Source organism: Microtus oregoni, unplaced genomic scaffold (assembly GCF_018167655.1).
Source record: "Microtus oregoni isolate MIOR12 unplaced genomic scaffold, Mior012 000002F_ref0000024, whole genome shotgun sequence".
Lineage (NCBI taxonomy): Eukaryota > Metazoa > Chordata > Mammalia > Rodentia > Cricetidae > Microtus > Microtus oregoni.
In genome coordinates, this window is record NW_024543061.1 from 69,730,541 (window position 1) to 69,758,391 (window position 27,851).

Sequence of the window (27,851 nt, forward strand, 5' to 3'; positions counted from 1 at the left end):
AGAGAGGTGAGAAGTGTGTTTACTGACTGTGAACAGTATGTCTCCAGCTTTCTCCATTCTCACTCTGACTTCAAGAGGTTCAGCCTCTGGATCCTTAGCACACAGAATCCTCTGAGCTGGCTCTGGTGCCCCTTCTTAAGTGATGTCCTCAAAACTCAGAACTGTAGCATCACAGGGCTCACCTCTCATGGTGCCTTTTATGTGATAGTCAATCAAAGCAGAAAAGGACTGGCAATGCAAATGAGGAATGTGCTGTTTGCACAGTGAGGTAACTGCACGGGGGAGGGCAGATGGAGTGGAACATTAAGGACATTCTTTCGCTCTCAGCATTTTTAGTTTCTGTCAGAGATGAGTGCTGCAGAGTCTGCGGAGGCTTTTGTTGGCATGCTCAGTACCACAGACAGCCTTCAGAAGGGTGAGATTGGTATGTATTTAATGCATATTCAAATGGAACTAACTACAAGAACAGAGAAATGCTTCCCAGGGTAAGAATGGAAGCAGAGGGCAGAAAAGCTGAACCTCAGGCCTGTGAGCCAGCCCCAGTAAGTCTCTGCAGAACCAGAGAATGCAAGCAGGACTTTAGTTGCATTAGTTATTCTATTGGCACATTAAATAATAGTTCTCAAACAAGAAAAATGAACGGTGAATTATCATATAAAATGTGGAGCCACGGTTTTGTTTGTTTATTTGTTTTCCTTTGATCTTAGTGTGCTAGTACACTCTTTTCCCAGGGATCTGGTAAATTACACTCTGGTGAATCACATCAAGTTCTGGTGGAACATGTTTGTTCTACAAGTCCCACAGCAAAGGCAAATTCAAACAACAGCTTTGCATTGTGCACAGTGACAGGAGCTGCCTGGGAAGCTGCGGCTTTTGCTTTGCAGATCCACTGTAATAAAAAGAAAAAGGATGTAAGGTGAAGGCAGGAGGCCTGTTGTCCAGGCTCACCCCACCCGGGACCAAATCCTCTGCATTTTTAGCTCAAGTAAATTATGGAAAAAGAATATGATGGGACTTTCATTTCAGTCTTCAGGAAGGAAGCAAAATCTTGTTTCTTACATTTTCAAAATGTCTATGCTTGTTATATTTCTTTTATCTTCTTTTTTTCTTTTTCCTTGTCCTTCACCTTAATTATTTTCATTTATGGAAAGAATATTGGATTTTGAGAAAATATGCCTGGTATTTACCAAAAATAAAGTTCATGACAAACATTAATGCTTGTCACTTAAGTCAAGTATTCTTCTAACTGAAATTTACTATTATGATTATTATCAATATTATTCTTAATAATTGATGGTGCTGCTACTATTTCTGCCTGCTGTTTGTTGACTCTTTGAGAAAATCTCATACTATATTCCAAGTTGGCTGATAATTCCTGCTCCATTTGCCCCAGCAAGGTTGACTTTTGAAACCAAATACTTTCCCAATGAGAACATAGCAGTTGTGAGCGTGGAACTCCAGTCCAAAGAATGGATACTGTGTAACTGGATGCATTCTGCAATTTCATTCTTCTCAAACTGTAACTTGTTCTATGAGTGAAGCTGGTATTTTGTTTTGTTTGTTTGTTTTGTTTGTTTGTTTGTTTTGTTTTTTTATGTTTTTCAAGACAGGGTTTCTCTATGTAGCCTTGGCTGTCCAGGAACTCACTCTGTAAACCATGCTGGCCTCAAACTCAAAGGTCCACATCCCTGCCTCTGCCTCCTGAGTGCTGGGATTAAAGGCTTGAGTCACCATCACGTAGCATTTTTAATATATATAATATATATGAGATCAGTAATGTTTTATTTCTTTGTTTTTTGAGAAATTATTCCTAATATTGCTTCAAAATAAAGACACAAAAACTATGCTCCAACTGTGCTGTGGCAGGCATTAGATTTTAGAAGGAGATCTACGTATTTGCAGTGTAAAAATGGTGGAAGAAAATACCTACTACTTCTGTATCAAAATGAAACACACAGTTTCAGATTTTATCCATTGTAGATACAGAGGATGATCAGTAATTCTTGCAGTTAATAACATATTAGGAATGTTTGGTATGGAATCCTGTTGGAACCCTCTGGAAGGAAAATTATTATTGCTCATATATCAAAATGAAACAAACAGTATCAGACATTATAACTGTTAGGGTTCAAGCATTATGCCAGCCGGCCCTCTGGCCGGATGAATTGAGGCAGTACCCTGGACATCCCAGGGTCCTAGTCCGTACACAGGTGCAAAAGAGACAAGCTCTGCCCACTCCCCATCTCTCTTTCCCACTTCCCTTATGAAGTGGCAGGGCAGGACTTTTCCAGCCTCTTCTTCTCTTTTCTCTCTCGGTGTCTCCATTTCTTTCTTTCTCTTCCCCTCACCTGTCTCCGTTCCATTCCCTTCACCCAATAAAACATTCCACTTAAGTTCTATCTGCCTGGCCATGTTTGCCCTCACTCTTCCTGGGCTCACCCACCAGGGTCCCACTTGTGCCATATCATAACCATGGCACCTTGACAGTTGGCAGGCTCTTCTGTCAGTTCCTCCCATGTGCATGTTTGGGGACCAACAGAACCCTGTAATTGTCAATCTGGTTGTAATCTTCAGTCAACTCAGGATTGCTGGAATTCTATACCCAACACTGGCAAAATCGACTGGAATGGTAGGCCTCTTCCCTCCTCCACCTCTTTACCATGTTTCTGTTACTGAGGATTCATCTCATCTGGGGTTTCTCACATTCAGGCTTTGCTCAAAGACCTAGTACTGAGTGTTAGGAATATTTCTTAAAAGAGTCTAACTGACTACACAAATAATTCCAATCAGAACAAATAAAAGACAGCCATGTTTAATGCAATGCTCCTGGATGGTACTGGGAAAGCATGGGGAAGGCAAGAGAGAGAGAGAGAGAGAGAGAGAGAGAGAGAGAGAGAGAGAAGGGGGAAACCACGCGAAACCCAGAGACCACGTGTTCATCTCTGGAAGGCAGCCTAAGTGGCCTGTGGGAGTGGTCCTGACCCACCCTGGGGAGGGGTCACTGCTTGGCAGGCTTTCCCAGAGGTGGAGTCTGGGCCAAGGCAACTCCCAGGGGAGGGGGCTTGAAATGGGGCTTCCTGCCCAGTACTCCAAAGATGGGTGCTGGGGCTGGGACGAGGATCCCAGGTATAATATTCCAGACTCTTTGTAAAAAGGGGTGTTAGGGAGCCAGGGTGATTCTTTTGACCACACCTTCCAGACTTTTTGGATAAAGGGGTGCCAGCAAGCTGAGGTGAAGCCCCTGAACCAAACATTTTAGACTCCTTGGATAAAGGAACACCAGCTCAAGTCTGGCTGCTTCCTGTGGGCATGTGGTAAAGTGGGAGAGGGGAGAGCTGAGAGTTGGTGGGCTTGTGTTCAGCTTATTTTAATAAGTCAAAAAATAGCAGCACATGTGGGTACTCTTATCCAAGGTGGTGGTAGGGTCAAAATGGGAATTACCCATGTATTTGTATTTTTCCAGAGCTGTTTGAATTTGGAGTTATAAGCTTTACAGATATTAAAACATGTACACATACACACATAAAGACTAAAAGTAGTATACTATGAAAACGAACCCACATACTCACACAGAAATACTGTGGTCACATTATTCTAACAGACAGATAAATAAAACAGTTTTAAGAACCTGAGTCAGAGGACCAGCTTAAAAATCCTTGTGTAGGCAGGTGGCAGAAGCCAGGGAAGCACAGATGCGGTTTGGTTAAGGACCAGATTAGCAGATGCTGCAATGGGGAACAAGAACAAAAGGACTGAAGAGCTATATGGTTTTAGAGTGGAAGGCAGGGGAAACAGAGAGAGACCAATGGCAAACAGCTAGAGAAGCGGGGGGGGGGGGGGGGGCTGGAGCAGCATCTAGAAACCATGGGCTTTTGTAGCCTTATTTGTTTTTACATTAGGTGCTAGACAGTCCCAATTTAAAAGGATTTTTGTAAAAGGCATCCCAGGTGCAGTTGAGAATTTGGCTTTGAATGGCAAGAACCCATTCAGAAGCCCGTGCAAATGGGGACTCAAGACTGTTGTAATGAATCCATCAGGACAGAGCTTTTGAGTCAAAAACGGGAGTTCATGAGAAATGAGTGGCAGGTGTTTCCCTACAACCTTCCCTCAATGACCAAGGAGTTTGCAAGGGTGGCTGTCTAGGTAGCCAGTCAAGTAAGTTTCTCTCAATAACTCATGTGATTTATCCTTTTCAAGATCTCTGATGGAGTTTGAAGACTGGTAGCTTTGTCAACTGCCTTCTCTGTTCTCTGTGTAAAGTGCAGGTTACAGGTCTTACTCAATTATAGCTAATACCAAGTCTAGACAAAATTTACCTTGTTACCAGGCTCTGATAAAAAGTAAACTCACAAAACAAATTTCTCCTGAATGTTAAGGTGATGTCACAATAATGGAAAAGTAACAGGTACTTTAGGGGTCACTTACATAAAAGTGCAAAGCTTAAGATGTGAGGATCTAAGAAAATCATGTATAAGAAGATGTTTTAAGGTCTGCAAATGCAAGTTATTAAGATGTGTGCATGCAGGTCATGAAGGTCTGAGGATATTTAATGTGTGTAAATGCAAGTTATGAAAGTTTGAACATAAAAGCTTAAGTGATGACAAAGGCAATTGGTTTGAGACATTTGAAAGAATAAAATGTTTCAAATTTTTCTCTTTCATTTTGCTCCTGTTATATTAGGATCCAAAGGATCTTTAATCTTAACATTAATCAACAAAATTCTGATAAGTTATTAATACAGCTCTGGCAGAATACTACCACCATCATAGCTATGAGATCAGAATTTTAAATTATGTCTTATAGTTTTGTAACTACAGACTTAAAAGGTACTTTTCATGGTACAAAAAAAATTGTCACCATCATTTCTACAAAACAAATTTCAATACAGATTTTGAACAGTGGATGATAACGTGTCTAAAACTTATGTTTTCACAAATTCAAATAATTCTTGTATATTCCAGAGAGCCGACTTGGAGGATTCACCTAGAACAGGTCAGATGCACCTTTCCCTCAATTCTCAGGCCCTAAGAGCCCAAGCCTCCTCACCTTTTCCTGGTCCTAACACCCTCCCCCTCAGTCACAAGGTCCTAAAGAAACAGAAATTTTTTTCTAAACGTAACCTGTTGTCTGCTCTGCCAGTATCTTGCTAGGTCTAATAAACAGCAGAGAGTTCCACAGAGCCTGGAAAGCAGTGAAACAACCAACTACTCCCTGATGTGACCAGCACTCCAGTTTTCTCAGGTTGCCAAAATTTCGATGCCCACAAATCAGCAGGAAGATGTCTTGAGAACCCAGTGCCCCATCCCCGTCCTACCTGCTATCTCATTTAATTTTCCCACCTTTTTTCTGCATTTTTTATTTATATTTATAAAAATAAAATATACAGATCCAAGTTCCTGCTACCTCCCCTCCTCCCATTTTCCCTCCACATACCCTCCAACCCCACCGACATCCAATCCTCAGAGAGGGTAAGGCACATTGTTTTGTGGAAGGTCCAAGGCCCTTCCTAATATATATAGACTGAACAAGGTATCACCCGAAGAGAATAGGTTCCCAAAAAGCCAGTATGTGTAGTAGGGATAAATCCTGGTGCCACTGCCAGTGGCCCCCCAGTCTGTTCTAGCCATGCAACTGTCAACCACATTCAGAGGGACTAGTTTGGTCCTTTTCTTGTTCCTCCCCAGTCTGGCTGGAGTTGGTGAGCTCCCATTAACTCAGATAGACTGTTTCAGTGGGTGTACCCATAACGATCTTGACCTTTTTGCTCATATTCTCATTCCTTCCACTCCTCAACTAGATTTTGGGAGTTCAGTCCAGTGCTCCTCCGATGCAGGTCTCGCCTCTGTTTCCATCAGTTGCTGAATGAAGGTTCTATGGTGATATTATCAGTCTGACTCAAGGCAAGTCAAGATCAGGCCCCTTTACCTCTATTGCTTTGGACCTTAGCTGGAGTCATCCTTATGAATTCCTAGGAATTCTCTAGAGCCAGGTTTCTTGCTAACCCTATAATGGCTCCCTCAATCAAGATATCTCTTTCCTTGCTCTCATCTCTGTCCTTGCTTCTTCTCAACTATCCCATTTTCTCAAGTATTCCTCACCCTTCCCCGTTTCCTCTCCTCTTCCCCTTCCACCCTACCTTCTCCCTCCACCACCATGGTCCCAATTTTGTCAGGCTATCTTGTCTGTTTCCACATTCCATGTGGGTCTATGTATGTTTTTCTTAGGGCTTACCTTATTACTTAGCTTCTCAATGATCATGAACTATGGGGTCAATATCCTTTGTTTATAGCTAGTATCCACTTAGGTGTGAGGACATACCATATTCATCTTTTTGGGTCTAGGTTACCTCACTCAGAATAGTGTTTTATAATTCCATCCATTCAGGTGCAAAATTCAAGAAGTCATTTTATTTTACCACTGAGTAGTACTCTAATGTGTAAATGTGCCACATTTTCTTTATCCATTCTTCAGATGAGTGGCATCTAGGTTGTTTCCAGGCTCTGACTATTACAGATAATGCTGCTATAAGAACATAGTTGAACAAATGCCTTTGTAATATGTTTGAGCATCTTTGGGAATTATAGGATTCAGGCATTATGCAGAACAGCCCTGTCATCTGTCAGGATTCACACAGACTGTACTCTGACCAGTCCAAGGTGCTAGTTTGTAGGCAGGTGTAAAAGGTCCCTTTAAAAAAAAAAAAAAAAAAAAAAAAAAAAAAAAAAAAAAAAAAAAAAGCTCTGCCCACTCTGAATCACTCTTTCCTGCTGTTCCTCTGAAGGAACAGGCAGGACTTTTCCTGCCTCTTCTCTTTTCTGTCTATTTCTTTCTTCTCTTCTCCTGTCTCCCTTCCTTTCCCCCACTCCCTTCAAATCCCCTAATAAAACTTTTCACTTCAGTTCTATCTGCCTATCTATGTTTGTCATTCACCCATCATGGGCTCACCCACCAGGGTACCCCTTGTACCTTATCTGAACAATAATTCTATAAATACAAAGGATTATCAGTAAATCTTGCTGTTGATTTTTGTAAAATAGCAGGACCTTGGCAGGCCAAGGGATCAGACAGGAGACAAATATGCCATGCAGGCAGAACTGTAAAGTGGAGATTATTGAGAGAAGGATAAAGGGGAAGGAAGAGACAAAGACAAACACACAGAGAGAGAGACAGAGAGAGAGAAAGAGAGAGAGAAATGAAGAGGGATAGAGAAAGAGAGAGAGAGGCTGAGACCTGCTTGCCTGTTTAGAAGAACTGTGGTTAAGTAACAATGGGCAGAGCTTGTCTCTTAAAAAGCCTTATGCACCTACATAAGGACTAGGGAGTAACATAGCAGCCATAGGACTCTGGACTGGCCAGTGGACTGCCTGAGGGCATCCTGCCAGGCACACTGCTTGAATCCTAATATCTCCATGTTTTTCTTATTACAAAAAGGTGAGAAAACTAAAGGGCATAGCAAGTGTGGCAGGGATGGGGTGCTAGGTTCTTAAGACTTCTTTCTGCTGATTTGTGGGTGTTGAAATCTTGAACCTGAGAAAGCTGGGGTTCTTGCCATGTCCAAGGTTATTTCACTGCTGTCCAGGCTCTGTGGAACTGTCTGGTATCTCTTGGATCTAGCAAAGTGCTGGCAGAGCAGAGGACAAGGCTAAGTTTAGGGAAATTTTTTTCTTAGGTCCTAGTAAGAGAGGGAGGATAGGTGTAAAGCCCAGGGAAATGTGGTCGTGGCTTTGGTTGCCTATTGACAGAACTTTTCAGGAATGCATATGATCTCTTGGAAGGGAATCCATGTACACCTTTTGAAACTTTCAAGAATTCTTTGAGTTTGTGAATGCTTAAGTCTTAGGCATGAACGTTTTTACTGTTTAGCATGTATTGAGATTTACATTATATAAACAGCAGTATATTCAGGTCAGAAACAACTATGACAAATGTTTTTGCATGATAAAAAGTATCTTTGAGGACGATAGCTAGGAAATCACCAAATGGGAATTTGAAATTTTGTGCTCATGGCTATTGATAATGGTATAGTATGGTATTTACTACTCTGTCAGAGTTGGAATAGTAGCTTATGAGAACTTTATTGACTAATGTTAAGATTATATGCACATGAATAACTTGCTTTAGCACACCTTAAAGCACATTCTTAGAAGTTAAACATTCTTAGACTCTTACATCTTAAGCTTTGCATCTTAAAACACTTTTATTTAAATAAAGAAATGGTAAGAAGTTATACTGAAATCTGTTTTGTGAGTTTATCTCTTTTCTGAGTGTGGTAATGAGGTAAATTGTGTCTACACTTAGTATTGGCTCTAGTAGAGTGAAGTCTGTGACCTGAATTTTACACAGATAATTAAGAAGGTTGCTGGTAAAGCTAACTGATGGAAGAAGGTCATTGGTTAATAAAGAAACTGCCTTGGCCCATTTGATAGGCCAGCCCTTAGGTGGGTGGAGTAGAGAGAACAGAATGCTGGGAGGAAGAGGGAAGTGAGGCAATCACCATGTCTCTCCTCTCTGAAGCAGACACGATGAAGCTCTGACCCAAGATGGACATAGGCTAGAATCTTCTTGGTAAGCTGCTGCCTCATGGCGCTATACAGATTATTAGAAATGGGTTAGTCGAGGTGTGAGAATTAGCCAAGAAAAGGCTAGATATAGTGGGCCAAGCAGTATTTATATGAATACAGTTTGTGTATTGTTATTTCAGGGTAAAGCTAGCTGGTGGCCGGGAGCTGGGTGGCAGGAAGCGGCCTGCAGCTTCCACTACCGCTAACAGTCATCAAACTGCCTCGAGGATCTTAATAAGGATAAATTTTACCTGAGCTAATGCCTAAAAAAATGACAGACTTACTCATTGGGTGCCTGGACAACCACTCCTCAGGGTCCTCCATGGTTGTCTAGGGAAGTACTATGTCAACATCTTCTACCTTCCAGCTGTCAGAGCTAAGACTGCAAGGCCCCAGAAGGTCCCACAGGCTTCTGTGAAGTAAGGATGCATGGGAGGGTTTTACCTTTGTCTTAGGCAACTTGAGGCAGTTGGTTCCCTAGTGTCATGTTGTCCATGGTCTGAAGAGTGTCTTTGCACCAGTTGAGGTAAAAGGCAGTATTTTTTCTCAGTGGTTATCACTGCCTCTTATGAAACAAGTTCCAGGTGAAAGTTCTTCTGTTAACATCTATCTTTGGAGAAAATGGGGTAGTGACAGGAGCTAACCTGTCTCTCTGCTATGAAAAGCCTTGGTAATAATTAAACTTTTTAAATGACATATTTTCTAGCTCTCTGAGAATAGAGGATGTCTGTGTATTGGGAATATCTGAGTTATGACTACAGTGTAGTATCTGCCTCGGGAGCTGGATTCAAACTGAGAGGTTGTGGAAGAATGATTTACACAGCATTCTCCAGCTTGGCTATAACTGGTTTTTAACTTAGCAGGTCAGATTTAGGCTTGTTAGGGACAAAGAAGTAAAGAAAAATTTTCTTTTGCAATAGCATCTAAACAGTAAAAACTGACAATATGAACAGAACTCATTGAGACTATTTAAAGCATCTTTTAAACTATAAGTACATGTATATATACATGCAGTTGAATTTGCATTGCATACACACATACATACACATTTATATTAAACAGGAGTTGAATAAATAAGAAGCGAGAAACAATGTGTATTGATCCAGAGGCAGCTAACTTCTCCATCTCTGACTCCCATGTGGCAGACCCAGCTGCTGGTACTGAATGAAATGCAAAGCAGATTTGTTACAGGTCTAAGAGAGCAGATGTGCTACCAGGGAGTAGGGTCCCTGAGTGAAATAAATGCCCAGTGGGCCCTGCTAAGGCGTACCATCATGCGAAGACACCACAAGCAATAGAGTCAGTGTAAAGAGTTAGAGACAAAGGAAAGATAATGGACTGTCTCTACCTAGTGGACACTTTTAAAAGCGTAACTAAGAGTGTAAAGGCAGCTGATGACAGGTGCTGACTCAAGTGCTCTGGCTGTGGTGGCTGCCATGGGTGCCCCTTGTTTAGGGCTGGAACTGGAACTGGAACTGTATGAGTCTTCAGATCTTCCCAGGCCCAGTTGCCACCTCAGGCAGAGTATCCTAGGAGGAGCTGGTCACATGACCACCTTTAGTAAAGATTGTGGTTAAGACCTATGACCTGCCCTTGGTCAAGACAGTGTCTACCCACACGTTGCAAGGCTCTGAGAAACCACATGTTTTTAGAGCAGTCATGTAAACTTTAGACATGCTCAGTTAAGAACACAGACACACAAGCTGCATAAAACATACACTTAACGCAGTCAGAATCACACCCGTGTGACCACACCATTCGCATAGTCTTTCATACATGAAGCAGACAGGAAACATCCTGAACATGTGCTGCCCACCTGCAGCCAACAGGAAAGAGGGACCCCCCACCCTGGATTGTAGCAGCAAGGGTGGGAACAGAGACAGAGTCAGATGAGAAAGAGGGAACCGCCACCTGGGAATGGATGATTCACAGGACAAGCAGAAGAGCGAGACATTTTGAACATGAGCATGAGATGCCTCGTGAAGCAGAATGCTCCCAGGCAGAGAGATGATCCTTCCCGGAGACAGGCTTAACCATGAGGGGAGGTGGCAGGAGGTCGCTGCAGCAGCAGGTAGGAAAGAAAGTTAGACAAGTGTAGAGAACAGGAAAAAACAAGAGGCTGAACTTTCAACTATGGCTCACTGGTGGATTGAAGGCTGCTTATAAACAGTCATGTGGTTTGATATCTGAGGAAGGGGTGATTGGGCTGGGCACATTTATTGTGAAGGAGGTAGAGACAAGGCCCAGTGTCCCAGAGGTTCCGTGTGGACCACCACTCATGTTGGCCTTGGATCGTCATATACAAGGTCCGCAGAAAGTGGGGAGTATGTGGGCACAAGCCATAACACTACATTGTCACATGGGAACAGGGCCCAAAGTGCTCTGACTCTGAGAGACATGTGGTTTCACCCATTAATTAAGTCAGTGTGTTCTATTATAATTATGTGTGTGTTTACTAATTTATTTATTTACTAGGTTCTTTGAAATTGATCCTTATATACTCCAGGTTGGCCTCAAACTTCCTATATATCCAAGGCTCCCTCTCCAGCTTCGGCTGGTCAAGTACTGGAATTGCAGAAAAGTACCAACATGTCTGACTCACTGACTGGAGCAGGAGTTATGCAGACAGTCATGATCCACTAAGGAATCCAAACTTTGGTTCTCTAGAAGAGAAACAACTACTCTTAACACCTCAGCTATCTCTCCAGGCTCTTGCAAATCCCTGCCACCCACAACCCTGACAGTGTTTCCCTCAGTCCTAATCAGTCTGCTTTTATCTATGGGTGGCTTTTTTTTTATCTTGATCTTTATTCTTTCTTTTTCTTGCTCCTTTATTGGCTCTTAGTTCAATACCTGAAAAACACTCCATGACAACAATTCTGTTTGCTTGTCTTCGACTTTTCTGTGAAGTGCAGACATAATTTATAGACCAGGACTTTCATGAAGGGCATTTTCAGTAGAGGGGTACAAGCCAAATACACAGATGATTTGGAGTAAATCTATCTTTTTCCCTGAAAGGTTCATGAGAATAATGTTCTTATATTTATATTTTTCAGGTAAAAATGTCCAAGGACAATGTCTCAGTATCGTCTCCCTCGGGTCTCCTGCTAGGCTTTACTGCTGCTATGCAGTGATCATCGTCCTCTTTGGAGCTGTGATTGCACTTTCTGTGGCTTTATCATTGTCAGGTGAGTGACCCATTCTCCAGATTCTGCAGCATTCTGTCCACATCCACACTGTCAGTTACACTTACTGAGCACCGTGAGCCAGGCTTTGTGTGAAGGGCAGAGAGAAAACACACTGGAAATTCCTGTTCTCTGGGAACTTAGGGTCTAGCAGGAAGTTGCAGTGAAGGAACAGCACAGGCTGTGGTGTACAGAGAAAGCCAGGCTCAGCATCCCTGGGAAGAGGACATTCAGCAACCTCTAGAGAGTTGCAGAAGACATATGTCTAACCTTGGGAAACTATTAAAAATAGAGAAGAAGAACAGCAATACCCAAAGGAGGAACCTCAAGGAAATGTGAGGACAGAGAAGAGTAATATGGCCAAGAAGATACAGCACCCCTCCCCCAATTACCCATCATGTCAGTTCCCAAGTTCAATTGAATTTTGAAAGTATTCAGTGAAAGGTTTTTGAGCTGATCAATTATAGGATTTTAGAACCACACTATTCTAACTGTGTAATAAAAGTCTTGTACTGTTGCCATCTGTAGGGGATCTTCTTTCTACTTTGGCTTATTGGTCACCAGGTTGAGAGAGAAAAGATAATGATGGGGTGACAGAAAGTTTTGTATGCAGTCCATGAGCACAGATGGACTGTGGTAAATTTACTTTGGTAAATCAGCTCAACTTTATTCCAGAGTATAAGGAATATATAGGATTTGTGAGCCTAGGGACAAACCCTCATTACTACAAAGCTCCTGTCACAAGGCATGGTATGTGGCAGTAAGGTCCTTTAACAGAGTTCCTAGCACAAATTTTCTTAGCAGGGATTTGTATCAAGAATCAAACTAAAGGTAAATCAGGTATCTGGTTTTAGAGAAATGCATCTGTTCAGAAACATCTTTCAGATAAGGTCTGTCTTCCAGGCCCACGGATATCCTCCAGATAAGGCTAGATAGAGAGCAGGAAGCTTTGTTTGGGAAGAAAGAAGCTCCATATAGCTCCATATTGTCAAACTTAGAGAGAAAGCTGTGAGGCTATTGAAGAAGGATGCTTAAAAGAAATCCCACACTAGCTCAGAATTGAGAAAGAGATGGTTATTTATTGAGGGGTAGACTCACAAATCAATCCTCTGCTGGAATGGAGAACATAAACGAAATCCCACAGCCAAAAAAGAGGTCAGAAACATACTTTACATAGGCATAAATAGTGTAAGAGGCCAGGCCCCAGTGGTTGGGTAACTACTGGCTATATAACTTCCTATGGCACCTCCCACTTTTTTAAAATTATTGTTTAAATAATTGAGTTCTAAGCCTACTGCAAAATTATATACAATAAGGACAAATATATTCAATAATTATTATATCCGAACTAGTTTATGTCTTGTATAATAAATAACTTGGCCAAGTCACAAGAGGAAAGTAACTACAACTATCTAGTCTTCAAGCCCATCGAAGATCCGAAAAGGGAAATAATATTACTTGGGAAAGCAGAAAGTACAATCAAGCAACTTCCAAAAAGTGCAACAAATAAGAGAAACAAGTGGCTACCTGGGCAATCACCCAAAGTCTCATTTGTAATGTTGAAGCAACCAACTTTGGTTAAGGCCTAGAATAACTAACAGACCATTTTCAGAGTTAGGAAATTTTTCCAAACCATCTTACATTGTCTTGGCAAGATTTGGCAGTCCTCCTTATCTTTTTCAGGATACCATGTACCTAGTCAATGTTTGAGGCATAGGCAGTTTTTTGTCCAAAGGCCAGTTTTGCCTAAAAGAAAACTCAAAGTGGACTGTTTTCCATGCTCAACATTCTCTCAGGAATAGATTGGTGCTGCCAGGAGCAATGGTATCTCACTTCAACAGTACCCTAAGTTATTTATATGCCATATTCTACTGCTCTTTGAAGAGGCTGAAGATTACCTATTTATGTAGAACACAATCTCTATGTATCTAAAGAACCTGATTAGTCTAACTATAAGCATGACAAACATAGATGACTATTGATCTATAATTCTTAATACCTATATAACTTAAAGACTAAGACTTCATATTAGAATATTATACAATAAACAACTGTACAACAAGTGAAGACAATGACCTCAAAATGTAAACAATGTATCAGTGTCTTGATAGATAGGTAGAAATGTACATTGCAATATGATAAATATATCCTAAAATTATGTCAATATTCAATAATGTTTTTAAGCAGTGGTAGAATCATGCATGCATACAATATGACAAATTAACTTTGCCTAGGTATACAAATCTGGTGGACAAAAATTGAAACATATTCAATAAAATTTAACTTTATGTCAATATACAAGCCTCTATACCAATGTAATTGCTTATAAATAATGCCTCACAAATATCCACTCTATTGCTCACTATTATTATTAGTGTAAGTAAGCGCACATTAATCTATTATCCCATCCAATTTTCCCTTTTTTTTCCAAAGAGATGCCTAAGCCTATAAATTTTCCTCCCAACATCCAGCCCTAAACCAATTATAATAAACCACTAAATGATGTCCCTAACCCTGAGGACAATCTTTGTTGGAAGAGGGGATGTCATCTTCTAGAATTACTTCCAGCTGTCATGGGGGCAATGTTCTTTCTATGGGATCCCGTGAAAATAATGCTTAAGTTCCAAGATTACTGTCTGGTATAATGTTAAATAGTATCTGAGTATTGGTAAGGTTTTTCTGAGGTTCCTATTTGAAGTTTTGGACAAAATGTTGTAAAAATGTGTACCATTTCAGCTAACCAAGTTGGAACCGTCTTGAGCAGATGGTACCCAATACAGGTCTTATAGTAGCTCTATCAGCTATTGAGCATTCTCTGTGGGAGGATAGTCCATTGATATTACCTAGTAGGTTGAGAATAACTGTAAGTAGGCAATGTGAAGGCAAATTTTTCTCTATCCTTTCCTTGTAAAGGTATAGTGAAGAAACAATCTTTCAAACCAATAACTATAAGAGACCATCTTTTTGGTAATAGAGCAGGCAGAAGGATTCCAGATTGTAGAGGGCCCATAGCCTGAGTTACCTTATTGACCACTCTTTGATCTGTCACCATTCTCCATTTACCAGATTTCTTTTTTACAACAAATACAAGAGAATTCCAAGTGCTGGTTTATTCTTCAATATGATGAGCATCTAGTTACACTTGTACCATCTGTTCTAAAGCCTATAACTTATCTTCCTCAGGAAGCCACTGCTTAACCAATATTGGCTTCTCAGTTAACCATGTTAAAAGTAGGGATGCTGGTACCTCTAAAGGTTTTCTAGTTTCTTTATGTTCTTGTACAGTATGAATGACTGGTGACCTTTGTGTATAGAACCTTAAAATATCCTTCCCAGAATTATGAGTTCCTGGGACTGTAGGAATGTTAATCTGGGTATTCTATTGCTGCAACAAGTCATAAACCCATAAATTTACTACAACATTAACCACATATGGCCTCAGCTTTCCTCTTTGAACTTCTGGCACTATGCAGTCAATTGTGCAGCCAAATCATGCTTTGTTTGCCTTGAGATATGGTTCCAATTTGTAGTAAATGAGCACCTGCCTCTTTAAGAGGCCAATTTGGATGCCAAGATTCTGGAGTAAGGAGACTCATATCCACACCTGTGTCTATCACACCAACAATTACAATGCCATTTATATGCACTCTTAGCTTTGGTCTTTGATCATTTATAGAAGTCTGCTAGAATATATGTTTCCCATTTCCTATTGGGATTTTTTGACTTATCCTCCATGTTTATGTCATCATCTAGAACATTATGGTATTTTACAGAAGGCTCTGGAATTTTTAATTTTCCTGGTGAGACATATCCTCCACAGTGACTGGGAACGACTGGGCCACTTTTGGCTTGGGGGCCTGTGAGAGGCCCCTCAAAGAGTTTCCTGATGGTATCGAAATGCCTTGTCTATTTTTTTGTTGATCTGCATTCATTGGTCCAATGCTGGCCTTTGCCATACCTTCTATATATACTTGAAGGCTGAGTCCTGCTATTCTTGCCATTCCCAGAGGTGATAATTATTCTTAGGAATTCCTTGTCTACAATTCCTTCTCAGATGTCCTATTCTACCACAATTAAAACATTTGGCATTTTTATGTCTCCTCATTCCTTTGGAAATTGCTTCTTCTACCCAAGATTCAATAGTATACCCAAATGTCTCAATGTTCATTGTATGCAGGATTCATTCAGCCATAGGTGCTGATCTAACCTTTTTGCATTGTAAGTTGGCATTTTCAAAAGCCAGAGATTCAATAAGTACTCCTCTAGCATCTGGGTCTGTTAATCCTATTTGTACAACCTTAATTACTCTTTGTAAAAAGTTAGTAAAGGATTCTCTCTGGCCCTGTTTAACCCTGGTATATGATTCCATCTGTTTTCCTCATTCTTGAATCCTGTCTAAAGCATTTAAGGCTGCTTTGTGGCATAGGGACAAGATTTGTTCATTGTAAAGAGCTTGAACCTCTGGATTGGCATATGTGCCTGCACCAAAAATTTGATCTTGGGAAGTCTCAAGGCCTTTTGCTTTTCCCTGTTGTTCCAAATTTTTTGCTTCTTTCCTGAAATAAATTCTAAACATTAATTGAGGCCCATCATCCAGGACTGCTGAAACTACCTGAATCCAACCATTTGGCACTGCTTTGGTGCTAGAAGACCATGTCTTTATTATTTCCCTAACAAATGCAGAATGCAAATCATAAGTTACAACCGCGTGCTTAATTTCTTTTAGATCATTCATTCCTATAGGTATCCATCTACATTCTTTGGATTCTTTTGGACCTTTAGAACTTGACGCTTTATCAGAGTAGATTACAGGGTATGAAGTTAAAATACTGGGTAAGTCATCTCTGACAGCTACTGGTGATGTTGACACCTGTCCTTGTGTCTTCTTTCCCTGTTCATCAGCTCCAATAATTTCCTCAATTATTTCAAATCTTTTTACTGTTGTCTTATGTAAAGCCCAAATCTCCTGGCCTGTATATAATTCTAGTGATTTAATTGAGGCACCTAACCTATGGTTCTCATTCTGCACATGTGATTTTAAGGTCTGACATTTCTCCTTTAAAGATAATATCTCATCCTTGGACATTACTTGCATAGAGTGCAGATTGCCATTCTGGAGAGATACTCCATCTGCTAACTTATCATAACTTTTTAACAAATTTTGATTGTCACATTCAACAGTATAAATTCTTTCAGACTATTTCTTAGTACCCTTAGATATAAAGTTAATTTTCCTGTCAAATTAATTTATCCTTTTTAATACTATTATTTTTTTCAGGTAACTTTTGATTTTCAATGGTACTAATACTGTCATCTAGCTGTTTATTATTAATCTGTAAAGACTGTATCATTCCTAAAAGTGCCACATTCTTTCTTAATGAGAGAATATAAAGAAAAAAACTGAGTTCCAATACCCAATAAATTGAACTATCAACACAACCATATGTCTCGTATAATACAATCCATAGTATTAGCCAAAAAGTTACTAAAAGTTTCAATATTAATGTAATCAGCTATATTGATTTATTAATTACCTGTTATGAGATCCTATAAATTGTTTTAGGTGTAATAATCTTTGTAGGGGTAGCCTCAGCCAATCACCTTGCTTGTAGGGCGGGGTCTCCTGAGGATATTTTTTACTAATAAATATTGCTGGTGTGCTCTCCCCTTTCCCTTCTGCTTTCCTGTTCTTCTCTGCGGTTCTGTAAGTCTTTCCCTTATTAAAGCTGAATATTTTATATAATTTCTGTCTGCCGTTTGTTTACGCCGCTACATTTTGGCACCCAACGTGGGGCTCTTTGCCTCTGCCCCTGCGCAGACCAGGGCACAGACTTGAATTTTACTTTGAGAGAGCTGCACCCCCCAAACTCGCAGCTCTCTGCCTGGGTCCTAACTACACAGCATGCTCCCGGCCCAGTTGCCAGGCGCCCCACAGTTTTTTAGTACACAACTACTCTTGGAGGCTCAACCACAGTGCTTGATTTTCACAGCATTTGCAACAGAGCACAGGACACACGTGACTCAGGCCCCAGTGCGCTAGAGTCCACAGTACAGCCGAGGCTCGGCAGATTGGCGACTCGGCCCCTCACGCCATAACCTGCAGGCCCCAACACGTCCCGCTCCCCAGACTTACTTGGCCGGAGCCCATTAACCCCTCCCTGCTTGCCATGGCTGAGTTTGCAGCAGTACAGCTGCTGCCTGAATAAGCGGAAGCTCAGGCTCCTGTGGTTTTGCAGCACCATGGTGGTTCCCTGTTTGTGCCACCACAGCCACCACAGCAGCAGAATTGGTCGGATGCTGCTGCCATCAAAGGCTGAGCAGCACGCCAGCACACAATCGCGGAAGTAATACAAAGGGACTGCTTCTGCAGCCATCCTAACCCTTCAGGCAGAACCATCCATGCCTAACTCAAGGCTGAGTCCGACCTTGGCTCTGCTCAATTTCCTGGCCCTCCCCCCCTGATATTCACAGTTAACTTTTGGTTTTGAGTGTTCCTTTCAGACTGGCTCTGACTTCATAGCTACGTGGACTCAGGTGCACTTCAACATCTACTGGCAAGAAATGGTCGTTACAGGTAAAAATTTCTTTTATAAATAAAAATAAATACAGATTTGATTAAAAATGTCTGAAAACGTTGCCATTCAAGACTTTAACAGGTTTTTGATTGTACCATGTGGGAGATTTTACAAGAGGTGTCTGTCACCCCACATCTATGGATCCTTCTGGGATTTGTAGTTTTCCTTGGTACAATATGGATTGATAATAGAAATATGATAAAGTCTTAATGAGACGAATCTGGGATTCTTGAGGCGAAGGTTGAACACTTAAAAACAATTGAGACTGACAACAATCTCCTCAAAAATCAGTTTGAAGTTCTCCAGGAAGAGAATAGATCTTTGTCTAACATGACTCGGTCAACTGAGCAAAATTTAGAAAAGGTACAGGCTGATATTAAGGAGAAATTCATTACTATGGAAGAGGGAACTGCTGATTTGGATTGTAAGCTTCAGTACCTTTCTGTAGGAACTGAAACATTAACTGAGAAAGTCAAAACTGCTGAGTGTGACAATCAGATTTTGTCTAAATGATATGATAGATTGGCAGACAAATTGTCAATAAAAGAAGGCACGGTTCATGCCATGAGAATTATGTAAAAAGATGAGATGTTATCTCTACTGGACAAACTTTATACCTTAGAATCCTCAATGAAGGCTTTGGAACATAATTCTGGACAGGAGATTCAGGCATTACAGAAAGCAATGGTGAATAGAATTGAAAATATTGAGGGATTTCTAAATTCTGATGAAGAGGAGCAAAGGGTAGAAAGACAAATTTTAATTCCACCTGTGGGTAAATCTTTCTGGGATAATTCCCACAAAGCTCTACCTAAAGCTCTACCTGCCTTTCCAGTAATAACAACAGAGAATGTGAGATGGGTTAAATACATAGGGCTAGAAGGACAAATAGGAAAACTAAGGCCATATGTAGCCAATAATACAGTGAATTTATGGGGTCGTGACCTATTACAGCAATGGAATACCCAAATTAACATTCCTGCTACTTCTAGAGCCTATATTTCTGAGAATAATATTAAAAGATATTACAAACAGAGAAAACCGGCCATTCGGGCTGTACAAGAAAACAAAGCAATTGATGTTCCTTCAGAGATACCAACAGCCTTGCCACTAAAATAGTTGACTGAGAAACCAATATGGACAAAGCAATGGCCTTTAGCTGAGGAAAAGTTACAGGCTTTAGAACAGCTGGTACAAGAACAATTAGATGCTGGACATATAGAAGAATCTACCAGCCCTTGAAATTCTCCTGTATTTGTGGTTAAGAAAAAAATCAGGTAAATGGAGAATGATGACAGATCTCAGGGCCATCAACAAGGTTATTCAACCTATTGGCCCTCTGCAATCTGGAATTCCTTTGCCCTCTTTATTACCAAAAGGAAGGCCTCTCATAGCTATTGATTTAAAGGATTGTTTTTTCACTATACCTTTACAAGAACAAGATAGAAAAAAGTTTGCCTTCACAGTACCTACTTATAATAATTCTCAACCTTCGAGGAGATACCAGTGGGACTTTATTCCACAGGACATGTTAAATCGCCCCTCCCTGTGCAAATAATACAAAAAAATTTCCCAAGTCGATAGTCTATTATTACATGGACGATATTTTGTTATCTGATTCAAACATGGATACCTTGACAAGACTGTTTGAAGAAATAACGATAGTTTTACCTAAATGGGGATTACAGATTGCTCCTGAAAAGAGTCAGAGGGGAGATTCTGTTAATTGTTTAGGTTACAAATTAGGTTTGCAAAAAATTAACACACAGAAGGCACAAATTAGGAGAGATTGCCTACGGACTCTTAATGACTTTCAAAGACTGTTAGGAGACATTTCCAGTCTACGACCAGCTATTGGGATAACACCTGATCTAAGAATTCATTTGAACAAAACCTTGAATGGTGATAAAGATTTGAACAGTCCCGGAGAATTAACAACTGAAGCAGAAAAGGAACTGACAATGATTGAGGAAAAATTACAACAGGCGCATGTGGACAGAGTGAATCCAGAGCTCGATTGATTTCTCAACATACTACCATCAAAATTTTCTCCTACAGGAATATTAATGCAGAGAGATGATATTATCTTGAAATGGATCCTTTTACCACATAAACCAAGTAAGAAATTAAAAACTTAGGTGAAAAAAAGTTTCTGAATTAATTATAAAAGGCAAGTTGAGATTTCATCAACTAGCCAGCATAGACCCAGCAGAAATTATAGTGCCTTTCACTGCTGATGAACTAAAGAAATTGTGGAAAGATAATGATTCATGGAAAAGAGCTTGTGCTAATTTTTTGGGAGACATTAATAACAACTATCCAAAAAGCAAGAGGCTTAACTTCATAAAAAGAACTTCTTGGATCCTTCCTCGAATCATCTGTGATGCTCCAATAGCCAGAGCCCATACATTTTATACTGATGTCAATAAATCAGGGAAGGCAGGTTACAAATCAGAAGACTTGGGTAGGGTGGAACAAAGTCCTTATGATTCTGCCCAGAAGGCAGAATTATATGCCATTCTTATGGTGCTAAGGGATTTTAAAGAACTTATTAATATAGTTACTGATTCACAATATGCAGAAAGAGTTATTTTATATATTGAAACTGCTCAATTTATACCTGATGATACAGAACTTACCTCATTGTTTATCCAGGTACAAGATATGATCAGGAACAGGCTTTGCCCTATGTATATAACATACATCCAATCCCATACGGGTTTGCCAGGTCCTCTAGTACAAGGTAATGCAGAAATAGATCAATTATTGATTGGTAGTGTGCTATAGGCCTCTGAATTTCATAAAAAACATCACGCTAATAGCAACGGCTTGAAGAAAGAGTTTTCTATTACATGGCAACAAGCTAAGGAGATTGTAAAGAAATGCCCTACTTGCTCTTTCTATAACCAAACGCCACTGCCTGCAGAAGCTAATCCAAAGGGCACTCAAAGGAATTAAATTTGGTGATGGATGTGTTCCACTTTGCAGAATTTGGCAAATTAAAATATGTTCATCACACCGTTGCCACTTATTCAGGCTTTCAATGGGCAACTGCTATAAGTTCAGAAAAAGCTGATTCAGTAATCACTCATTTATTAAAAGTCATGGCTATCATGGGTATACCTACACAAATAAAGACAGATAATGGTCCTGCTTATGTCTCTAGGAAAATGAAACTGTTTTTTGATTATTACAATATTAAACATGTTACAGGTATACCATACAATCCTACAGGTCAAGCAGTCATAGAAAGGTCAAATCAAACTATAAAGGACATGTTGAACAAACAAAAGGGGGTGGAAAACACCCCCAGAAATAGGTTACATAATGCCTTGTTAACCTTAAATTTTCTCAACGCTAATGAGAAGGGAACAATAGCTGCAGAAAGACATTGGATAATGTAAAGGTCTACTGAAGTAAATCAACCAGTTTATTTCAAGGATGTGCTGACCTCACAATGGAAGCCAGGAGATGTGCTGCATTGGGGAAGGGGTTTTGCTCTTGTCTCCACAGGAGAGGAAAAATTGTGGATACCGTCAAAATTAATAAAGGTTCGGTTTGAGCCACTTGGAAAAGATAAATAACAATTCATTCACAAAGATGGTGATCATACTGATGGTAAGAAATACGGATAAATTGGAGGCAGGGTTCTTTTTTATTTCCACAGGAAAACACTCATCTTCAAAGAATTTAATGAACTCTAAATATTTAATTACTTGTTGTAATAGGAGCAGAGTAGCTGTGTTCCCATCAACCGGCCGCCCGCACGGCTAGCTTATGCCCGAAATAATTATACAGAAACTGTATTCCTTTAAACACCGCTTGGCCCATTATATCTAGCCTTTTCTTGGCTAACTCTCACACCTGGACTAGCCCATTTCTAATAATGTGTGTAGCCCACGAGGTGGCTTCCCAGAGAAGATCTTAACCTGCATATGTCTGGAGTGGGAGAATCATGGCGACTCCCTGACTCAGCTTCTTTCTCCCAGCCTTCTGTTCTGTTTACTCCTCCCACCTATGTTTTAACCTATCAGGGCCAAACAGTTTCTTTATTGCTTAATCAATGAAATCAACCAATTGATATATGACACTCCCACATCAATTATTGATGGATAAAAACTAAGTTACGACCCATTAATGATCAGCAATAAAACTAAACATATGCTGTAAGTATTAATTATATATATATATGTATATATATATTTTTTTATTAAACATTTCTTTATAAATATGTAGAACTGGTTTTGGAGTTGGACTATGGCTCTGTTTCTCTTCAATCCCAAGCCTGTTGATAAGAGCTATCTCAGAGTTTCTGTCTCAGGTCAGGAGCCATAAAATGGGACATAGTAAGAATAATTATATACTTGATAAACTTTCTTTCCCTTTCCTCATATCTGTGTCTTTCTTTATATGTCAGTATATGTCTTTGTTGTTAATTTTTAAATCTCCCATAACAAGCAACAAATTTTCCTGCAGTAATCTTTGAAGTTTCCAGGATGAAGTTGGGGCCCCATGACATCAACTCAATCTGGTTATTATGACGTCATAATTTTTTTTTTTTTAGCGCTAAAATTAGACCTGTTTTTTGGTACCAACTGCACAAGACAGTTTCAAATGGTTTACATTTTTGACAACATTCTGGCCGGACCTTCTCAAAATGCTCAGAGGCTAGTTACAATTTTCTTAGGTCAAAGGTTAATTTGGGACTTTTACCATCATTTGATTTCGCAGGACCCCCTAAGAAGAACATCACCCCCATGTCAGCTGGAAGCAATCTTAGAGGATGACGTCTCCTCTCCCAACAGAGTTTGCCCTCAGGGTTAGGAACAGCATTCAGTGGTTGGTATAGGGTTAAGGGGATGAGGGAGATATTTTATGAAATTAGCGGTACTTTCCAAAAAAAGGGGGGGATTAACTAGTTTGATGGGATGATTGGTATTTGTAAATTACTGTTTTTAAAAATTGAATTGGTACTGTTTCTTGTGTATTGATATATTAAATATTAAATGTGAGTGCTTTTACCTCTATTTTTTGTACAAGAGTATGCTTGTAACTTTGTCTATATTGTATTGATACATTTACCATATTACAATGTACATTTCTACCTCTGATATTATTTATATAATAACATTGTTTACATTTGATATTTAATGACATTGTTTACAGTTGGAGACCATTGTCTTCATATATTGCACAGTTGTTTATTCTCTTAGTCTTCAAGTTAGATAGGTATTAAAAATTATATGTTTGTCATATTTATTTTTAGGATAATCAGGTTTTTTAGATAACAGAGATTATATTTAGTATAGATAGTATAATCTTCAGCCTCTTTGAAGAACTGTAGAAAATGGCCTTTAATCTAACCTAAAATTCTGTGACAATGAGACACAATCACTCCTGGCAACACCACTGTACCCCCGAGAGAACATTGAGCACCAAAGACACTCCACAGGGAGCTTGTCTTCTTGGCAGAACTGGCCTTTGGGTTAAGAAAAGCCCATACCTCAACTACTGACAAAGATACAGAATATCCATTGTAGGGATAAGTCCCCCCCCCTTGGGGGGCATGTTCGCCTCGGGCTAATGTCTGCCTATAAATTTGGAGAGCATGCTCCCAGCTGTGGCTTCTGCTTTCCTGGTCTCCGCTGGAACCCTGGTTCTGTAAGTCTATTTCGACATTAAAGCTATATATATTGTTACAATCTGTCTGCATTCGTTTACGCCACTACAATCCATAAGTGGATAAAACAGGATTGTCTTATCTTGCCAAGACAGGGTAGGATAGTTCTAAGAAAGTTCCTTGCCTTTAATAATGGTATGTCAATTATGTTAGGCCTTAGCCAAAGTTGGTTGACTCAACATTGCAAACGAGACTTTGGGTGATTGCCCAGGTAGTCAGTTGTCTCTGTCTATTGTTGCACATTTTGGATATTTCTCATTTGTTAAGTAATATTAATTCCCTTCTCAAATCTTTGATGTAGTTGAAGATTAGATAATTGTAGTTACTCTCTACATTATTTAGACTCCTTGGAATAGAATGTTTAGTGTATTTATTATTTGTTCCTATTGTATATAGTTGTATTTGGTTTGGCTCTATCTTATTTAGACAAAAGGGTGAGATGTAGGGGTAACCTCAGCCAATCACCTTGCTTGTAGGGTGGAGTCCCCTGAGAATGTTTTTTACTAATAAATATTGCTGGTGTGCTTCCCCCTTCCCTTCTGCTTTCCTGTGCTCTGCTGGAACTTCAGTTCTGTAAGTCTTTCCCTTATTAAAGCTGAATATTTTATTATAATTTCTGTCTGCCGTTCATTTATGCCACTACAAATCTTTATTGTCCAGGAGATGTTGTAGTTGCAGAGCCGAAGTGGCAACAGGAATGGTACTGAGCCAACATTTTAGTTTCCAAGCTGCTTTAATTTCCCACCTGGGTGCTGGTTAAATACTGCGAAATATGCTTTGATTGACAAATTAAAATCAATTAAATCAATTTCATACATGTAGAAAGGAAACCAAAACTCATGGGCAGGGAGAAGAAACTGAAAGTTGCACAAGTCGCCACAGGGCATGGAACCACACCAGGAAACTGCGCCAGGGAATGCAGCAGTAAAGCATGCGCTTTTGACATTTCCAAGTTGCCACACACAATAAACTCTGCTGTGGCAGGGGTTCTACAAAAAGCTGCTTAGGTAAAAGCAAACCAAGTAGGCAGAGTTGGGAGACTGTCTGGGCTGTGGACCATCTAGGCCTGTAGGCAGTCAACCAGGTAGGCATGGAGTCTGAATCCACGTGGGTACCAGATGAAGAAGGACACTTAAAAGGAATCCCATACTAGCTCAGAATTGAGAGACAGACATTATTTATTTAAAGGTAGACTCACAATTCAGAACCCTCTGCTGGAACAGAGATCAGAAACCAAATCCCACAGCCAGAAAAGAGGCCATTTGCATGCACTACATGGGTATAAATAGTATAAGAGGCCACAACCCAGTGGGTGGGTAACTGCTGGCTATAGGACTTCCTACAACCAGCTATGGCAGACTGTGACCTCTAACCAGTCAGCAATGTTTTCAAACATATTAACAACCCCTAGTGCAACAGGTCCACATTTTATACACTGCCTTCCCAATAGTTCTCACTGCTATCTCAGTTATCAAACTGACTATCAAGGTAAGGCTCCAAATTAACTTCCTAGGAGCCCTAATTTTAGTGTGTACCTGAGAAAGATTGGGGCACAGGCCTAATCTAGGACACCTTTAGACAGAGGAATGTCATGCTAAGGAGATAGTTTTGACACATCAGTTAGAAAAATGGCAGTCAAATTCACACTTCACATCTGATCTGAATAGAGTATGACAATTCTTGTTATAATTCACTTTATTGTCCAAATTTTAGTAAGAAACCAAGAACAGGTCTCAATCAAAAATACCTATGCTCCTTGCCGAAGAGACTGGATTGGATTTGGAAGTAAATGTTTTTATTTTTCTGAAGACACAAGTAACTGGACATTCAGTCAGAAATTCTGCGTGGAACTAAAGGCCCAGCTAGCTCGATTTGACAACATTGAAGAACTGGTAAGAGATTATCAGGAATAAGTTTGTTTGTGTGTTCTGTTGAATATGTATTGCCTTGAGATAGACAGGTTAAATGAGGAAAGATCCTTTCCCTTGCAGATGGAGACATGTGGAAACACATGAATATGTCCATTTGCTGATGATAACACTTCTGAGTGGAGCCCTGAGACATTCAAGAAGTCTTTTGTCATGTAGTACTGTCATGTAGTATCAGGAAAGTCAGAAATGCCATTTTACTGAGATATCTGCTGGTAATGAGCATTCTCCTCCAAGCTAACAAATGCTGCATCCTGAAGTTGACAACTGTTAATAACCGCAAGGGGGGGCTTAACCAGGAACTCACCCAGCCATGAAGAATATGTCATTACACTCAGTACTTTAATTCAAGTGAAGTACTTAGGAATTATGACTGTCAACTGGATCCACTGAGAACTGAGGGCTATTATGGCTCCAAAGTCTGTGTCCCTCTGGTCATCTAAAGAGAAAGCTGTGGCGTGGGGGACACTAAAAGGTCATCCAAAAGAGAGAAATACATATATTCACTTTCCATGTTTTATGACAGAATTTTCTGAGGAGATACAAAGGGACCTTTGACTACTGGATTGGCCTGTACAGAGAGTCACCAGAGCACCCTTGGAGGTGGATGGACAACACAGAATATAACAGCTCGTATGTTTTTAAACCATTTTCCTTATACTGTGATCATTTGTTGTGAAGTGTGTCAGTTGTGTCTATTAGAGAGGAATGTCTATGTCATGTGAGGCCAGCTATACTGCTTTAGAGGCATATTGGCCATCATTTTCAAAACCTTTATTTACTGTGATTTTCCTCAAAATGTTTAGCATAATAATGGCATCTGGGGTAGCTATTGTCTGTTCCTTCACCAACTTAAATTTTTTGGTATTGATAAATGTGCTGTGTGGTATGTAGACACAACCTCAGAAGATCAATGAGGGCTCTGAAACATCAGGAAGCCACTTCAGAAGGGCAAGGCTGAGACCTATACCTGCTCACAGAAGCAGAGACTCCAAAGACATTGGAACCTTCCTATAAAGCCTTGCTATCAGAGAGCACCCAGGAAAGTTCTTGGATGTGAGCATAGCTGTTTTGAATGGAGTCATTATACGGGAATTGTAGATCACAGACCCAATCTCGTCCCTCAGTCAGCAGTTTACTAAAAAGAGGTTTTCCCCATATGTGTAATGAGTCAAAACAGAAGTGAAAAGAACCCTTCGTGAGGCCACCCATGGTTGTATTTCATTTAAACAGGGCAGCAAGCACCAGTCAAATGTTTTGAACAGACACTGAAGGGTTGGTTCAACATGGATGAATGTCAAAGGTTCTGTGTTCAAATCAAACTCTGAGAATGTAATAAATGACAGAAGGCACAAACCTAGTGCAGATGATTCTCCTGGACTCTGCCTTTGTTTGATTCACATTACAAATAAGAAATAGAGACATATAAGGTTTCCCAGAGGGACGAATGCATTTCTAGGCTCTGCAGATTTACTGTGCTTGGTTTATTTTCAGGGTTCCCATCCGAGGAATGGAAAAACATGCCTACCTGAACAACAAGTGGATCAGCAGTGCCAGGATCTATGCAGACATGAGATGGATCTGTAGCATGCCCAACAGCTGTATCCTGCAATGTCAAATTCCTTTTGCTTCTTTCTTGTCTTTGTCAAAAGATGCTTTGTAACCTGTATCAACAGTTGCTGCTCTATCTGCTATCTTCCAACACTGTTATCAAAAGAAACTGAATATTTGTTGGCATCACAACTAAAAATCATCTTGGAGATCAGCATATATAGGGGTTTTAAACAACATTGATGCTTTTAAAATGGGTGTTGACACTTGTGTCTTAACCCTTAGTACAATTAATGCACTTTATGCATTTTTTTCTGTAATTTGTTAAATTTTGGAGGGTATTTTATGTATTTTTTATGTAATTGTGTAGG

General features: G+C 40.0%; 1 protein-coding gene across 1 annotated transcript; it reads left to right on the top strand.

Annotated features, from left to right (window-relative positions):
* Window positions 1-381: 381 nt before the first annotated feature.
* Window positions 382-27,851, top strand: LOC121434304 (C-type lectin domain family 2 member D11-like). The gene is made up of 5 exons (XM_041633118.1): window positions 382-424; window positions 11,618-11,749; window positions 25,715-25,893; window positions 26,456-26,562; window positions 27,424-27,851. The coding sequence occupies exons 1-5, from the start codon at window positions 385-387 to the stop codon at window positions 27,590-27,592; spliced, it is 627 nt and encodes a 208-aa protein (XP_041489052.1). The 5' UTR covers window positions 382-384; the 3' UTR covers window positions 27,593-27,851.

Bases quoted from the DNA above. Each gene is read 5' to 3' on its own strand.
- LOC121434304 (XM_041633118.1), top strand. From the start codon at position 385: ATGCTCAGTACCACAGACAGCCTTCAGAAGGGTGAGATTG. The intron at 425-11,617 runs GTATGTATTTAA...TATATTTTTCAG, and splicing joins CCTTCAGAAGGGTGAGATTG to GTAAAAATGTCCAAGGACAA. The intron at 25,894-26,455 runs GTAAGAGATTAT...GTTTTATGACAG, and splicing joins TTGACAACATTGAAGAACTG to AATTTTCTGAGGAGATACAA.